This window comes from Castanea sativa, chromosome 8 (genome assembly GCF_040712315.1).
Source record: "Castanea sativa cultivar Marrone di Chiusa Pesio chromosome 8, ASM4071231v1".
NCBI classification, from domain to species: Eukaryota; Viridiplantae; Streptophyta; class Magnoliopsida; order Fagales; family Fagaceae; genus Castanea; species Castanea sativa.
This window is the reverse complement of record NC_134020.1, coordinates 47,256,539-47,275,573: the sequence shown is the minus strand read 5'-3', so window position 1 is coordinate 47,275,573 and position 19,035 is coordinate 47,256,539. Positions and strand designations below refer to the sequence as shown.

The 19,035-nt window shown below is 32.1% G+C and overlaps 2 protein-coding genes across 2 annotated transcripts; both read right to left on the bottom strand.

The window, feature by feature from the left end:
• Positions 1-2,271: 2,271 nt before the first annotated feature.
• On the bottom strand, positions 2,272-3,179 carry LOC142607282 (dirigent protein 22-like). Its single transcript, XM_075778726.1, has one exon. The coding sequence runs from the start codon at positions 3,122-3,124 to the stop codon at positions 2,546-2,548; it is 579 nt and encodes a 192-aa protein (XP_075634841.1). The 5' UTR covers positions 3,125-3,179; the 3' UTR covers positions 2,272-2,545.
• A 3,891-nt stretch (positions 3,180-7,070) lies between these two features.
• On the bottom strand, positions 7,071-7,838 carry LOC142608162 (dirigent protein 22-like). The gene has a single exon (XM_075779876.1). It carries the CDS (start codon positions 7,795-7,797, stop codon positions 7,213-7,215), a length of 585 nt encoding a protein of 194 aa, XP_075635991.1. The 5' UTR covers positions 7,798-7,838; the 3' UTR covers positions 7,071-7,212.
• Positions 7,839-19,035: the final 11,197 nt, after the last annotated feature.

Here is a 19,035-nt window from a genome sequence, read left to right as displayed (position 1 = left end):
GAAAATGAGACAAAATCAGAATTACCAGATTTTACAAGAACCAAAAAGCATCATAAAAAATAGCAGATATACTCTAGTGGGGTCTGAGATCTGGATTGCCTAAAAGTTCAACTACATTCCAATTTCCAAGCATTACCTTCCACAGTTATGTTTTTAAAGCCTTCAGCTACTGCTCTCCTGGCTACACATAGAGCAGCTTCTGCTTATTCTAGCAAGGGGCTACTTGGATCCGTTTGTTCTTTCGATGCCATAATGATATTCCCATCCCGGGCATTCTCATTCCTTTTCACCACTACTATTGAAAAATTTTCATCTCTAATGACAGCATCAAAATTTAATTTGATCCAATACTTAAGGGGTACGCATAAATCCAATTGCAAAAAAAAGGTCGAATAGTTTTTTTTTTTTTTTTTTCTCATAATTGTATGTGTTTTGGGAATTGAAAATTCCGGTAGCAGGGAAATTTTAAAAATGTAAGAATTCTTAATCAAAATTTTAAATATCATAAACCCTTTAAGAGCATCAGCATTGAATGGGCTAAACCTCTTCTCTATGCCAATCCAAAGTAGTATACCATTGAGGTCCAAAAGAGAGCTATATTGAATGTTGGGTTTTGGAACAATTGCAAAAAAAAAATATCATGGAACTACAGTGCGATTCTAAACATAGAATCGCACTATAGCTTAATGGTAAACTTTATATTAATATTTTATTGTAAATATCAGTCATTTCTCTCTCTCCACGGTCTCTTATCTCTGTCTCTCCATCGCTACACTTGATCTCTATCTCTCTTGCCATGCCAATTCACCTCACCCATCTCCGCAGCTCTTTCACATCAAGCCTCTCTCTTCTCTCTCATCCCCTCTCTCTCGCTATCGCTGCGAATTCACCCTCATAGGGTCGGCGTGACGACTCCGATGGTTTTTTGGTATGGATCTTTTGTTGTGAGTTGCGATCAGCGTGGTATGGATTTTTTGTTGTGGGTTTCTTTGAAGATGTGGGTTGCGATCAGCGTGTGGGTTGATATGGATGATGGAGGAGGAGTCTGCGTGTGTGATCAGCGTGGGTTTCTTTGGAGGTGGTGGGTTTTTTTTTTTTTTTTTTTTTTTTTTTTTCCAGTTTTGCCGATTTGGGTTGATATGGATGATAGAGGAGTTATGTGGAGGAGTTGGGTTGATATAGATGATGGAGGAGGAGTTTGGAAGATCGGCGTTGTGGTGGTTGTGGTGTTGATCCGCGTGATGGTTTTTTTTTTTTTTTTTTTTCCAGTTTTGCCGATCTGGGTTAATATGGATGATGGAGGAGGAGTCTGGAAGATCGGCGTTGTGGTGGCTATGCCATTGATCGGCATGATGGTTTTTTTTTTTTTTTTTTTTTAAGTTTCGTCGATCTAGAGTTGTGTGGAGATGGAGGAGGAGTCTAGAAGAGAAGAAGGTAAAAAGTAAAGTAATGGATTCAATGAGGATAAAATTGGGAAAAAATATATATATTTTATTGTGAAGATATATTATTTTAATGAGTCGAATAAAAAAAATAAAAGTTTTGATATTGGGTATTATAAAATGATATGGTATAATTAATAGAGTAGTTTTTTAGATAGTAAAATAGGATAGAATTAGAAAAAATGAATATGAATGCTCTAAGTACTCATATAATACGGAGAATGGGTAATATAGAATCGACTATATCAATTCAAATTACGCACACTCAACAAAAAAAAATGACAATTCAACAATACTACTATTCAAACTCTATAAAGTATAAAGAAACAAAAAATGAATCAATTAAACTACAATAAAAATTAAATAAGTAAAACTAAATTCTAAGATGGTGTCTTTACGTACGGCGGGTTATTGGCAAATAAGCCAATGATAGGATGGTTATTTTAAAGCAAATAGTTACCACACCGACACTTCTATTATCGGGTTTGATATATAGGTGGACAACATTTTTTTAAGATACACCTGTATAATTATATAACTAAAATATACACTTTTATTTTATTAAAAAAAATAAATTACGAAATTTAAAAAAAAAATTCTAAAAAATAGAAAAAATTTAATAAACAATACTTAATAACTGTACTTGAATATTGCCTATATATATATTGTGTGTTCCACTTCCAGAGTAAATGATAATGAAAAATGATGAGTTCACTTCAGTTAAATTCGTGGTATTATTGAAATATTTGAGAGTTTAAGGGAAAAAAGTTTGAATCATAGAGATATTAACAAATTGTAATTATGTATAAAAATATACATAACCAAAAAATTAAGAAAAATAATAACAAAATGACTATTAAATAGTAACTTAATCATTACATGGACTTTTCGGATTTCTTTTATGACTGAATTTGGCGTGAAAGTAGGACAAAAATTACAGAAAATAAACATTATATTGGCCTATTATTGAACAAAAGAAAGTAAGAAACCGCTAACCAACCCACTTAGCTTAAAGTAATCCAAGTGGCCAACATACTTGAAATCTGCACCTCAAAAAGAGAATCAAGAGGAATAAAAGTTAACAACAAAAGCTCAAGAACACATCAATAATGCAATACATAGACGTTGTACTCAACAATGGCATCTCCTGTCTTGGGATCAAAAGTATGAGTCTTGGCCTGAGCATAACCCCTAGAAAACCTGAAAAGCCCACTGCCACCGATAACTGGCATCTCTCTCACGCTGTGGAACACTGGGTTCCTGCCTAGCACAGTGATTGTGCTACCATTATATTTACCTTCAATGAATGCAAAGTTCATCACCATTAAAAGACTCACCTCTTCTTGTGAAGCAGAGGCATAAAACCCTTGTGCTTTACCCACCAGTTTGGAGCTCATTTTTGGTCCTAAGGTTAAAGGGTTATCAATCATGGTTAAAAAACCAAAGGTTGATGTGTTTTTGGGTGCTCTTATAACTGGGACTGAAGAGGGATTTTTACCGCTAACGATGTCATGCCAATAGAACTGAAAGTGGCTAAGCTTCTCTTTCTTGTACCCAAGGAGCTTCCTGTCTAGGCTTCTTCCAAAGCCATGGCCTTCTCCGATGACCAAAACTGTGTAGAGGGAAAGGATGAGGAAGAAGATGGTGGATAGGGAAGCCAAGATGGGAAGAATTTTAGCCATTGGAACACAATGATGGTTACTATGCTCTCAATGGTGGCACAAAAATTGGACTTGGCTAATGTCTCTATTTATGAAGTGAACAAAGGCCTTTAGTCTTTACATTGGCCAACCCCAATATGACACGTAATTTGTACGAAGGACTTTTGTTAATCCAAATGTTGAAAAACAAAGGTGTGTTATTAAGACTATACAAGTCAGTGTTTTTCGTCAACCTTTATGTGGAATGACCAACCCAGCCACCCCCTCGGAAGACTTGGCTCTAATTGTTGGAAGAAGTTTCTGGACAAGAATTTCTCACAAGATGGCAAATTTGCCAATGACAGATAATAAAATAATGACCCGTGTTAGACCAATGTTTGTTATTGCAATAAATTATAAAAATATGATGAAAAAGTTGTACTTCTTTAATTAAGTTGTGTGAATGATGTTTGCCAATTTTAAAGGTTTGATATGTTTTAAAAAGTTTGGTGTAGAATATAAATTTTAAACGTACTAAAATACTCTAAAGACTGGTTTATTTCTATTTTTTTGGTAAGGCCTTTATTTTGGTCGAAAGAGAGGGCCGGGTATCAATATTATTTAATATATAGGAAGCTTTAGTACAACATTGTATATCCAGAAGCCATCATTTTTTTGTAAAGCTTAGTATAAAAGGGCCTAGAATGCATTCCATAGGGGTACCTTCTTTTTTTTTTTTTTTTTAAAGCTTAATTTGTTAAATTTTACTATGTATGAGATTTTATTATACTTATATTTAGTTCATAAAACTTAATATTTTTCATATGGCAATCAATTTTCCATTTTCTTTTTGAAAAGTATGTTCAAATCACATACTTTTCAAAGAATGTGATTTGAGCATAGGACTTTTGATTTAACGATTTAGGAATAATTTTTATGAAGAAATTTAACATGTGCGAAGTGTCAAACAATATATATATATATATATATATATAGAGAGAGAGAGAGAGAGAGAGAGAGAGAGAGAGGTCAACTTACAACAGCTATAAATGTGGATCAAGAATGAGGATTTAAAATATTTAAAAGTTCAAACCCTTGAAAAAGCTTGTTACCATTGAAGGAGACATTAGTGCGTCAGTAATTCAACTATTTTACGTGATAGACTATAATTGATTATTTGTCACTTTTATATAGGCCTATTAGTTTCTCCCATTACTCTTACAATTTGCCATTTGGATAGTTGTAACAAAAATTATAATTTTTTATATAGTTGTAAAACTTTTGTTAGTGAGCTACCATTCCTATTATAAATACATAAAAAATTACCAAATTTTTCGCATCTCACTCAGTCACTCTTGTAACATTTTGAGAAAATAATCAACTGATCCACCCAACACAAATACAAAAGGATATATGGGTGTGAAAAAAACTGGAGAATAATTGGGTGGCTTGAGACTTGGCTTGGGAAGGAAGGAAGAAAAGACACCCGTTTTGGTTTTTGCTCCATATGAGATGTCATGATGAGTTGTGAGTTGTGAGCTTGGGGTCCACTGCGTGTGCCTGCGATTCTGAATTGTCTTTCATGATATTGATAGCGATAGCTAGTCACATGTATGGAACCATCTAGAGCATATACTATTATCACGAGGAGTGAGTGATGTTAGTTTATTTATTTTTGTATTACATTGGCGCATTTCCTTTCCATCCTTTTGAGGGGAAGGAAAACTTCATCTTTACTCATAAAACTACTCTTTAATTCATTGCACCCTTCATAGTCCATCTCCATGATAGATTAATTATTTTATTTTTATTGGAGGTCCATTGGAGCCAATAAATGGTGAATTGTTTATTTTAATCCATAAAAAGTTTACTTGAACTTATATTCCAAGCTAATGATCTCCTTTCTTTCATATTTTTTTTTAAAAAAAATCTCATTTCTTATAAGCATATTTCCTTTTGATGTAGACATGATTCGATAAAAATAATCACAGGCCGATTGAATTCAAGTTGGGAATCAACTCACTACTTGAACAAACCTTGTGAAGAGAATGATGCCTTGTTTATGGATGGGTGATCAAATGTTGGATAGGTAATCAAATTATGGAAATTTAGTTACAGTACCAAAAAAAAAAAAAATGCTTGCATATTTTTGGGAACCGAATTAGAAGCAGCTCATCAATTTTTTTTTTGGGTAAAAAAATGGGGGTTAGATAAGTTACGCTAGCCCCATGGCAAAGCACTCAAGTTAAGACTCACAAGTCAATCCCTATGGATTCCCATCAACGAAGGACTGCTAGCAACGAGACTCAAATTTAGGTGGGTTAGACGAAATGCCCAAGCCTTTCCAACTGAACCATCTCTGCTGGCAAAAACAGCTCGTCATTTCCTCATGTATTCAAAGTTCTTTGATTCAAATCCCATTATATAACTTTTGTGCCAAAAATATTTGAAGTAACTCACAAAATTTGGCAAAATAAATTATTAAGAAATGAAACAAATGGCAGGATCGAAGATTTAAAAATCCTAAAATGGACAATCCATCCAAAAGGTCTCAAAACCCGATGTTTTTCTAAACTCAAATTCCCTTTCAAGGAAATATGTATTTTGGTAAAGGACAAAACTGAAGTACAGTACCTTAAGTACTGTTCCTTATGTTCATCTCTTAAAATTCAGCCATGTGACTGCTTAACTAAAAAATACATTTTTAATCTATGAGAAAAAATCCATATGGCAGAATCTTAAAATATGAACCTAAGGAATAACACCTAAGTATTGTATCTAAGTCTTGCTCTTTGACAAAACCCTCTATTTGTCATATTTTTAGATAGATTTGCTTGTTTTTTCCCTTGTCTAAATCTGGTACAATAGTTGAAGACAGTATTATTGTATGCACATAGATTTACCATTCTTGACTTAGATCAAAGAAAGCCTTATGGGTAATTAAGCAAAAGATCAAGCTAGGTATGATCTTCTCTTCCTAACCATGGTTTCCAAACTCAAATTGTTCAAAGAACTAGTAAAGGGGAGAGGTTCAAGATTTTTAAGGTCAGATTAGAGTTTGACCAAAGTTGAACCGCGATAATGTCATAATTACTTTAGCAATTAGTTTAAACACAAATATAGATATTAAATTGATAAAGTTAATTTATATATAGGGGAATTTAATGATTTTCAAGCATATTTTTACAAATTAAATAAGAAATTTTATAAAAATAAAATAACAAAGCATGAAAAAAAAATTAAAAGTTATGATTAATCTTTAAAGTATAAAAGTTGAATATCTTTTGAAGGATTTATTTTATAATTTTTTATATATTCTCTTTTAGAGATGGCTAATTAAAATATATAATATAATAAAATATTATGAATATTTATTATAATATAAAATAAAAGCCATAATGAAAAATTATTAATTTAGTAGGATAAAATTCTGTTAAGTTTACTTCTGATATATTTCGTTTCTACGTAAGAGAATCAGCACCCAAGCATAACCTAGTGGTTAGAGTTTAATTTTAAATCAAACCCACTTGTGCCCATGTTCTAAACCTATAACGAGTTTATGAACACCCCTAGGATTAGATTCCAGGTCATTTATAATAACAAATGAATTTGTTAACTAAGCTACTTTTCACCCACTAAATTAATATGCATATCAACTAAAAAAATATTGTGGATTGAAAATAGAGTGATTATAGGGATAATATAAATTTTATTGTATAATTTTTTACAAAATGATCCATTATTAAGCTTGAAGACCCATTTCAAATAAATAAATAAGCTATGAGACAAAGGGGGATGTTGGATATATTAGAGCTAATTGGGGCCATGCAAATTTTAAAGCCCAAACTTGTACTCAGATTAAGCAACATTGTCCCCTTAAATTTTGGAGGAAAAAACTTAGAAGCTAGGCTTGCTAAGCTTGCAATAACACTTTTCTTAATTATTTTATTTTATATTGTATATTCACAGAAAAAAAAAACACAAAAAATTATATTGTATAGCATAAGCGAACCCAAGCTCTATATTATTCATGTCTTCTTTTTCTTTTTACCTTTTTTTATTTGAGTGAGTGATAGCTATTATTCTTGCCACAATAGCAAGTAAAAACTAAAAAAGGCAGAGAGCACAAATTAATAATGCGACACATAGACATTATACTCAACTGTGGCATCCATTGTTGTGGAATTGAACGTGTAAGTCCTGGCTTGAACATAACCCCTAGCAAATCTGAAAAGCCCACTGCCTCCAATCACAGGCATCTCTCTCACCTTTGTGAAAACCGAATTCCTCCCTAGCACAGTAATCGTGCTACCATTATACTTGCCTTCAATGAATGCAAAGTTCATAGCCATTAATAGACTAACTTCTTCTTGTGAAGACAATGTATAAAACCCTTGAGCCCTTCCTATCAATTTTGAGCTCAATTCAGGTCCTGCAGTCATTTGATCATCGATCATGTATGTTGCACCAAAGAATGTTGCGTTGAAGTTGGAGGCCGGGGGCACGACTTGAATTGCAGTAGCGTTACGGCCACTAACAGTGTCATGCCAATAGAAGTGAATATGGCTATATTTCTCTTTTTTGAGCCCAATGAGCTTCCTGTCTAGGGTTCTAACATAACCATGATCTTCCCCGGTGGCAAGAATTGCGGAAAAGGAAGAGAGAAGAGAGAAAATGAAGAGTTTTGGGATTGAAAGGGGAAGCATTGTAGCCATGGTGGGTACTAAAATATGGGGTCAATCGCTGCTCAAAGTGGTGCACAAGTTATAAAGTTAATTATCCTAGGTTTGATGTCCTTATAAATGGCGTATATAGCTTATCTTGTACAATTAGGTTTCTTTTCGTTGTCATTGTAAAATGACTAGGCAATCCTACCATTTCACTATGTAGTAATTAAGATTGAGATTTAAGTGTTTAGCAAGTAAACATGACTGGTTTCCAATATAAAATTTAGAAAGCTTGAATTGATCTTCTAGAAATATTTTGCTACCATGACAAAAACAAAATCCAATGTAGTTTGTTGCACCTAACTCTTGAACTAAAATGACAGCCCCCCTCTATCACCAACTTTTGGGCATGCTGTCTTATGTGGTGGACCTCACTGTCACTCCCTACACTGCACACAATCAACCAAAGGGAACAAGTTTTTTTTTTGCTCCGGTGAGCTTATGAACCATTCAGTTGTAAACCTGTAAATCAGAGCATAGAAACTGGGATAAATCATAGTTTGCAAGATGCTACAGTGAGCCACTTTATTTGCTTCATGTGGGCCTGTGGCATCATCACGTCTATTGAAGTAATTGAAGCTGGGAGAGGCAGTCGACAATTACACGCAAAAAAGTGCAGATTTGTCATTTCTTTTATTTTCTTAATATACAAGTAAGCGACATCGAGGAGGAGGAAGAATAAGAAGAAGAAGAAGACAACTAGAAATGTGTCTTAGAATGAGTTTTAAAAAAAGTACTTGATAATATTATCAAGTACCTTTTTTTTTTTTAATGAAAAATTATCAACTACTGGAATACAAATTGAAAACAATAGCTCTTGAAATAAAAATCATGTCATTACCCTTGCGTAATACTAATTCTCACATTGGAAGGTAGGTCTCGTCATGAGTCTATATGTGAGTGCCATGTAAGATATGGGTGCATTACTTAATTACATCATTCAAAAAAACTTCTCAATTTAGTGCATGTTGTGGCTTCAAACTTCAAACCATAGTTATCAAAATCGAACTAGAAATTGACCCGATTAATAAACTGGCTTATTGATTCACTCGTTCAACCAGTGATTCATTGGTTAAACCGTAAGTTTATTAATTAACTAATTAATATATTTATAAATAGAAAAAATAAAATAAAAATAGGTCATTCAACTAAATTATAACAATACAAATATATGACATGACATAAATTTAGAAAATATCAACAACTAAACAGATTATATGTGTAAATTATCCAAAATCAAAATCATACAATCCAAATAACATATCTCATAGGAGTTCAAAATAAATTAAAGCATTTCTAGTAAATATTTATATGGTTAAATTTGTTTCAATAATATGTGAAAATGAAATAATTATATATAAGTAAATGCTATTGAGTCATCTATTATTATAAATTATAAGTTGAAGTTTACATTACAATTTAGAAGTAACCCAAAAAGTAATAAATTCTAATTGCACAAAGAAATAAATTCCAAAATTAAATAAAATCAGATTATAATTTATAAATAATATAAAAAAAAATTTAAAAAGCTTATAATAAATGAAGAATATTACCTTGACTTTGATGATGAATGGTTTAAAGCCTAAAGTATATGAAAGTTCATATAGATTTTTTTTTCCCCTTTTTTGGAGAAGGTTCAGGTAGATGAATGGTGCCAAAAAAAGTAAAAGAAGACAAAATAATTTAATTGAGAATGGACTATGGAGTGAGGCAGGCCGCAGGTAGACCGTAATTGTATAGTAGAACTGGAAGCTTAAGTTGCCTTTTTACTTTTTAATCATTATTTACTGTATAAGGTAATTGTGCAAATTTATATATTTTTTAATATAACAATTTACTTTTTCTACTTTACATACTTATTTTTCAAATTTTCTCATATTAAATTATTTATTTTATACTATATTTAATTAAAATATTTAGATTGAATGATGCATAAACTAGGAAGTGGGTTTTCTTGATTTTTTAAAATTGTTTCTCTTTCTTCATATACAACTTTGCATGCTTTAATGTGGGTGAATTTTGGGCCTAGTTGGCTAAAATGTGTTTATTTTTCTATTATACAAGCACCGTTGCAAGTGCTCTAAAGTCATGTAAAAATATATGGTTGTTGCTATAATAACCATGTAAACTTATATTGACACTATTCATTTTACATTTAGGCTTTTATTCTTATTTTAGGTATGCCAAGGATGAAGGAACAGAGTAAATAATAGTTGTTGTGCGTGAGGAAAGAGAAATAATTTAAGAAATTAAGAAGAAAAAAAAAGAGATATTTTAGTGTAATATAATGTAAAATAAATAATATGATGTATGAAATTTTGAAAAATAAGTATGTAAAATAAAAAATGTAGATCCTTATACTAAAATAAACAGAAGTTTTTGCACAAATTGATACAGATTCTCTAAGGACTACAGCAATCGACAAATAATTACTTAATCATCTACAGGTCAACTGTTTTTTACTCTCTTTTCCGTGGTACTACATGGGTTAAAGTAGTACTTTTGCTCAAATGGTAGCAAATGCTTATAAATCAAAGTATTTCTTATTCAATCACCAGTTCTGTACAGATTTAATAACTATGCTTTAATCACATGCGTTTACACTTTATTTGACAAAATTTTGAAATAGATGTGTATATATTTTCAAATGGCATCTCTCTTCTCTTTTGAAAAAATAGAAGATGTTAACTTCAACACATGGAAGGAGAGGATTCAGATTAGGGTAGGGCATCCATATTGTGTAACCTACGATCTTCATCCATTTGCAAAAGACTCAAAGGGGAAAAAAGTCTCAAATCCTGAAATCCTCATTGGTCCAATAATATGAGTTAAATGGCCGAATACTATTTTTGTTATTTTTCTGGCTCAAAACAAGTGGCACTAGTACCACATTTTTGGCCCATTTACAGTTTCTCGTCTCACATATGGTTATTCACAATACTTGTATGTGGAAAAAAGAAAAGCCCATTTTGTGGCCTATGGGCTGTGGTTGTCTTATTGCAATTCACCATTGATTTTTTTAACCCTTTATGATCTTTTTTTTCTAGCCAAGTTTTCATACCTCAACTTATAGAATCAGGTATCCTTTGTATGAGTTCCAGTTAATTTAATTAGTAAAAATTTTTGTCATCAAATAAGAGATTTAAAGTTTAATCTCTACTTATAGTAAAACCATTTGTTGCCTTAGTAAAATATATATATATATATATATATATATATATATATATATATATATATATATATATATATATATTAGAGGCTCATTAGTTGAAGGTACTCTTTTTTCTCCTCTTAAACTTCCATTACCAAATGGAAGTTATTTTCTTTCTCAAAAAAAAAAAAAAGTTATTTTGATGCAGTATTCATAGTACTTTTTTTTTTTCTTTTTTGAGGAGCCATAGTAGTATTTAATTTGGGTGTCCATGCTTTTTTCTTTTTTTTTTGGGTTGGAAGTGTCCATACTTTATTACTTTAGCCCATATAAGGCCTGATTCCAATTTCGGCCTGTCTTGGTTTAGCCCATCTCAGGAATGCCTTTATTCGTACGGTATGATTGACTATTCACTTGATTAATAAAGTCTCTCAGTCTTTTCTTTCACAATTATCACGGACCTATAAATGAAACAATTGGCTATAAATTTGTGACAAATATGTAACATTCAAAACCACAACTATCAACATCCATTATTATGGATTGCATTTCATGTCCAAGCGGGCAGTCCCTTGACAAATTTTACACTTTCACAAATATATGTTATATTTTTTCAATATATATATATGCTATAATAATTAATGGCTAAACTATAAAAATTTATATTGTTTGAATGAATGCTTTCCTCATATGTAGTAAACACTATAACTAATTTTTTTTTATCCCCTCACATATCTATATCTATATATATATAGGTAATATATAAGTAAAGTAGAGAAAAAATCCAATTAAGTTTCAAATTGGAATTTAATTAGAGTCTAATTTTGCATCACATATCTCATCTAATCTAAGTTTTAGAATTTTGTGCCAAGTGAATTAATTTAGTGTAAAAAATAAATTTCAATTAGAGTTTAATTTTGCGTCACATATCCGATCTAATCTAAATTTTTAAATTTTTGTGTCAAATTAATTAATTTAATGTAGAAAATGATGAGTCCAATATAATAAACCATAAAAAAACATAATCATATAACTAAAATAAATTCAAATTTATAAGTCATCTATATATGTGTGTGTGTGTGTGTGTGTGTGTGTGTTTGTGTACGGACCAGAAAAACTGGCGTGCCTATGGCCACTTAGAATAGTGGCTGGATTAGTCCAATAGTGGCCTAAAACAATAAATTTATAAGAGAGAGAAACAAACAACTAAAGGGGGGCTATGCCCTTGGAGGAAAATAAGGAAGAAAAGGCAGATATTATTGAAAGGATGAACCACTTTCCCAATACAAGCTAGCCCGAGGAGGCCACTTTTACATAAGAAATGTTACTGTTCGCTCCCTTTTTTTCCGGTGCTCTTCTCGTTTCTTCTCTAAATCATGATACTTATGTCTCAATCTTTTTTTTTTTTTTTGGTAAACCCTCATTTTCTTATATACTTCTCCTTCTCTCATATCTCAACCATCCATCCTTACCTAGCAAGCCTCCTCTCATGATACTTGTCTCATTCTACATCTGAAGAAGGTGGTGGAAAAAGTCTGTTTAGTTGTGACTTACACTATTCATGTTACTTTCTCATCAATGCAGCTGATAAAACTGTTGCGCACCATTTAATGCGGAGGCAACAGGCTACTAAAAACTAGAAACTTCTCCTACGATCACTGATTCTCTCTCTTCATATCCTTCTTTCCACCTGGAATGCCTCAGAGTCTTTTGATTCATCCCTTCCTATCCTTGGGTGACTTCCCTCCTAAGGCCCGTGGGCCGTGGCATCCCCACACTTATACTACAACTCTTCAACTTCATCCTCAGTCCTCAGGCACCCACAATATATATATATATATATAAGTAAAGCTTAGAGAAAATTGAATTAGAATTAGAATTTAAGATTATAATTCAGTTTTGCGCCATGTGTCTAAATTTATGTGAGAACTACACTATAATTATCCACTTAAGCATGTACTATGTGTCTACTTAAGTTTTTTAATTTTTGTGTCAAGTGAGTTAATGAGTGCAAAATACTAAAAATCTAATATTGATAAACTATCAAATTTTTTTTATAAAAAAAATCACATTTACTCAATAAAAATCACATGTTTCTCAAAAAATAAATAAAATAAAAATCACCACATAACAAAAATCACTACACGTTCTATCTTATTAAAAATTAGAAAAATAAATGATCATAAGTAGTATTAAATTTATATAAGAATTTTAATATGTGACTAATTACGTTTACTTTTAAAAAAATTTGACTAATTATCTATAGTTATGATAAAAATTGTGTTTGATTTTAAATGTATCTATATGTATGTGTGTGTTACATGCTTTAAAAAAATTAATTTGACTAATTATTTATATTTTTATAATTTTTTTATTTTAAATACATCCATGCATTTGCGTGGAGTTACATGCTAGTCTATATATGTAATAATAAGTAAAGCTGAGAGAAAATCCAATTAAATTTCAAATTGGAACTTAATTAGAGTCTTGTGGGGGAAATAGGTCCAGGATTATGTATTTATGTACATAGTGGGCCGGATGCCCAATCTGAGGACGTTAAACAGTTTGAAGATGGGTAAATATCTTACTAAGGGTCTGTGTTGGTATATAGAGAGGTAAAGTCTAATCATGATCATCCGATGAGGAATATTTCCTCGGTTCAGCTAAGCGGAGGTCCGAATGTATTGTCTGCCGTCTAGAGGTAACGTCCCATGGGACTCTATTGATAAGAATATGCACCACAAGAATATAGGACAAAAGAAAACCATGAAATATCTAAAGGGAAAACTGCTACTACTGCATAAAATGCCCTATAGCTAAATCTCTAGCCGCATTAATGAAGAAGTGATGCTAAGTAGCATGACTCAGCCTTACAGCTGTTTCCAAAGGCTTCAGGAAGGTGTTAATGGGACAAATATTCAAACGAACAAGTTAATCCGTACGTGGAGGTTAGAGAGGGGAGGAAGAATGGTATAAAAGGCAAAGGAAACTCCCAGAATGGGGGGATCAGAGAGGAAATAGAAAAAATACTGTAGACTAAAGAACAATATTTGTAATCTATCTTTAAGTGAGATATATAGAAGAATTAGCCTTCTCGGATTGAGTCCAAGGACAATTTTCATTATATAAAAAAATTTCATCTTTACTTTTTGGTCATCTTAGCCCATTACAGTTGATAGAAAAATTCATTAGAACCTAGATTTCAACCCACTCTCTACAAATTCATTGCAGTGTGCTCTTTGGGCCTATTCCCTTCCTGTTTTGGGCTTAGGTGCAAATTACGACCTTACAAGTCTAATTTTGTGCCACATGTCTCATCTAATATAAGTTTTTAAGTTTTTGTACCAATTGAGTTAATTCAATATAAAAATTAAATTTCAATTAGAGTGTAATTTTGCTACATGTGTTCCATCTAATCTAAGCCATTTAATTTTTGTGCCAAATGAGTTAATTTAGTGTAAAAAATGAGAAGTTCAATATAAGTAAACCATAAAAAATAAAAATAAAAACATAATTTTTCAATGATTTTATATTTATGAGCCTTTTTTTTGTAAAACTAAAAACAATTCAAGTTTATAAGTCATATATATATATATATATATATATATATATATATATATATATATTAATAGGTAAAGCTGAGAAAAAATTCAATTAAAATTTAATTAAAGTCTAATTTTGCGCCACATGTCCCATCTAGTTTAAAATTTTAAAATTTTGTGCCAAGTTAGTTAATTCAGTGTAAAAATTGAATTTAAATTAATGTTTGATTTTACAGCATGTGTCCTATTTAATTGAAATTTTTTAATTTTTGTGCCAAATAAATTAATTTAGTATAGAAAACAAAGAGTCTAATATAAATAAATCATAAAAAAACATAATCATGTATCTAACACTATATATAAAATTAGAAGAAGAGAGAGTTTGAATGATTTTATATTTGTGAGTCCTTTTTTGTATAACTAAAGACAATTCAAATTTATAAGTCATATATATATATATATAAATATATATATATATATATATATTAAATTCTACTGAAGTCCAATTTTATGCCATGTGTCCTAAATTATTTATTTTTAGAAAGCTTTATTTTTTAATTTTGGAATCAAATGTGGGACCATATCATAAATATCCATTCAAGTGAGTTATTATGTACAAAAACCAAAAAGTCTAGAATTAATGAACATAGAAATATTTTAAAAAATGGACACTTTACATTTTCTACCTAATAACATTCTTACAAAACTTTTTAAAGAGTTAAAAATATATATATCAGAATGACTATCAATAATATTTAAATTATATATGTAAGAATTATACTATGCATCTTAATGTGTATCTTTTAAATATATCCATGCATATGCATGGGGTTACAAGCTATTATACTATAATAATCAATTACTAAATTATAAAGTTATATTTTCTAAGTTAAATAAATATAATGATTTTTTTGGTATCATCTTGTAAAAAATTAAATTCACCAATCTTGTATTGTAAAAAATTAGATTAAATTACAACTTACACCTTTAAAATTTTGGGTAATTTTGATTTTACTCCTTAAAGTTTAAAATTAGATCCACCCACCTAATATTACATATCATTTAGATTTAAGTTCTTCCATCCATATCATTTTCTCAACAAAAAAGAAGTTTTTCCATAGGCATTTGTGAAATGCCACCTCAACTCAAAATGATATAGGTTTTTATGAATCCAAAACTTGAAACTTTAACTGGCAAAATCGAAATTATCGAAACTTTAAGGGTGTATATTGCACATTAGTAAAAAAGAAAAATAGTATATGACATAGTTGCCAAGAGCATTATAGTTCAACTGATACCTCTTGGTGCTTTCAACAAAGATATCTAAGGTTCAAATCCCCCATTAAAGCTATTGAATTATTCCAAAATAAATAAATGGCATGGCTTTAATAGGGTTCAATATGACGTAGAAGGAACGGTTTTGTTTAGAGCTTAGTTGGTATTTGACAAACACCTTGTCATAGTGCGTTGACAAAAAGATTTAAACCCAAATGTTGGTAACGTCAAGGGTATGGATTCAAATTTTGAAACTTTAGAAGTTAAAATCAAAATTATCGCAAACTTTAAGGATGCAAATTACAATTTAGTCTAAAAATTATATACGTGTGTTGATGCCCACTTTTGACAAAATGGCCCAATGGCAGAAGAATCCCAACAATATGAAGAAGATGGAGAGAAAATAGTAAAGTAAAGACCACCAGGATAGAAATGTAGAAATAATGGTCAATAGGCCCACACAAAAGTAATAAGTGGCAAAGAAGGAGTAAATGGGTCGAGAAAGCTCAAGGAATGAAGGTAGCAAACCCATGAAAATAGTAAGAGGTAAAGAAGAAGTAAATGGGTTGGGGAAGCCCAAGAAATGAATTAGTAAATTCGTAGGGTTGGCATAAAAGTCAATAAGCACAAAAGGTAATAAGAGGTAAGGATGTGGTAATTGGGCCGAGGAAGTCCAAATGATTTAGTGAAAGCATATGGGAGTGAAAGAGGTAAGGAAGAAGAAAATTGGTCGAGGAAGCCTGATGAATGAAATGGGCTGATGATGCATAAGGAATGAAATGGGTCGAGGAAGCCCAAGGGATGGAATGTAAAAAGTGGACTGACAGGAGCCTCAGCTAGTAAGCCCAGAGGTAACAATGAAGTAAAAGAAAAGTAATATCATAGTAGGAGCGGTGCAGTGGCATGAAAGAATGAAGGAAGCAAACCCATAAAAATAATAAGAGGTAAAGAAGAAGTAAATGGGCTGGGGAAGTCCAAGAAATGAATTAGTAAATTCATAGAGTTAGCATAAAAGCCAATAAGCACGAAAGGTAATAAGAGGTACAGATGTGGTAATTAGGCCGAGGAAGTCCAAAGATTTAGCGAAAGCCCATGGGAGTGAAAGAGGTAAGGAAGAAGAAAATAGGCTGAGGAATGAAATGGGCCGATGATGCATAAGGAATGAAATGGGTCGAGGAAGCCTAAGGGATGGAATGGGTTGGCCTAACAGGAATGTTGGCCAGTAAAACTTAAAAGAAGAAAGAACGTAAAAAGTGGACTGACAGGAGCCTTAGCCCGTAAGCCCAAAGGTAACAACAAAGTAAAAGAAAAGTAATATCATAGTAGGAGCGGTGCAGTGGCATGGCAGGATCATTAGTCAGCCCACGGACACGGGAAAGAAGGGGACATGGGCTAGGTAGGTGGGAGAAGGTCCACACCCAAGCAATGCCCAATCTAAAGAGTAGATTGAATGTAGAGAATGAGAGCCCAAAGACACATGCATCTTTCACGCCGCAAAAGCTAAACAAATGCAAGAACGTATAGCAAAATCAAACAAACATGGAGGCAATGGCAAATGTGTGAAGGCTAGAAAAGTAATGGAATCAGAGCAGAAGTGGAGCATGCACGCAAGCCCAAGCACCACCTACCTGTACCCAGCCAATACATGGAAGGTGGGCCACGAGTTAAGGGTATAAAAGGGTATGGTCTGGTGGTGGAGAGAAGGGGAAGCCTATTTTGGGATTCCCGCTCAAATTCCTTTGGGAAGAAATGTACTGTTGGGATGACATCTCACCCAAGAGAAGTAAGCATGAGCTAGAATCGTTAGATGCATGCCATAAAAGTAGGTGAGTGAGAGGTTTAATCCTTATCAGGATGAGAGTATTGAAAACATGAGCCAAAAGCAGTTAAGGGGTAAAAATGGTAAATCTTGTCACAGCAAGTAGTATAAAAGGGCCATAGGCATGAACAGTAAAAGGGGGGAGGAACAACGGCAAAGAAAAGAGAGGTAGAGAGAAAGAAAAGAAAGCAGAGAAAGCAAAGTAAACAAAGAATAAAAAGAAAAGGAAAGATACATAAATCCAAAAGAAAGGAAGAAACGTGAGTGATAAGAATAGAGACATGCATCAATAGGCTACTCATTTCTCTCCCTCTCAATAGACCCACTCTCTGATAAGTTAAGAATTCAAGTTTCAGCCATCTAGGTCATTTTTCCAAAGTGTGTAATCTCTACGGCAAGAATTCCCTCTGAGGTTACCCACCTCGAAGATCGGCTCCTTTTTTGGGCTTGTGTTCGCTAAACAGCTAAGCTAATTCGTTTGGCAGACGAATCCTATTTTTTTGGTTGATAAATGACTAACTCATTATCCTACTACTAAACTTTTTGCTGTAATCTTGTTATTCATGATCGCATTGCTCTATTTTACCTTGTCGTGTTATTTATGTATTATTGTTGATTAGTAGAAATGTTTTAGTTATCTTGCCATATTGTGCTTCCTATTGTAATATTTGTAGCACTCGTTCCTACCGTAAGCACGCGATACATTTATGGCTCCTGTCATGGCGTGTCTATGTGGAGATGGCCCAACTTGCACGCAAGTTGGCCTAAGGTGTGTTTCAGTTAGGCCGTTCCTAACTCTCCTACCTCAAAATCACGGGTCGTGGTACAATAGGAGAAATCTAGCCAAAAACACAAAAAAGACCCACCACAACATGATTACTATGAAATCGACTATTTATATTACTAATAAATATTCTTTCATCGAGTCTCATATTTGCAAGCTTGTTTATAAGTTTTTTTTTTAATGAATTGTTTATGAGCATATTATTATGTTTGATCTCTGTTTGTCTAATAATCAAATCTAAATTTAGACTTAAGCTTAGCTCATGTTAATGAATATTTTAAAAAAAAAATGTAAAAAACTTGTTTTTATGAGTTTACAACCTTATTTATTACCATATTGGGTTTACTACTTTTTATAACAAAATTAAGCCAAGGCTCATATTATTTTTTGTCATTATTGAGACACAATCCACATCCCACAAAAAGAAAATTCTTTATTTGGAAAAGTTGGTGTAACTTTCATTCATTCTAAAAAAAAAAAAAAGAGGACACAGGAGGGGATTGTTCAGTGTAACTTTCAATCAAACACTGCCTTCGGGCTTTTTGGGTCATAACTCATAACCTTTTTCTACAACATTCTCTTTTCATAAATCAACTACAATCAACAATAGCCAATCCAAGTTAAGCTCCTGCTTTTGATTCCTCAATTTTCCTTT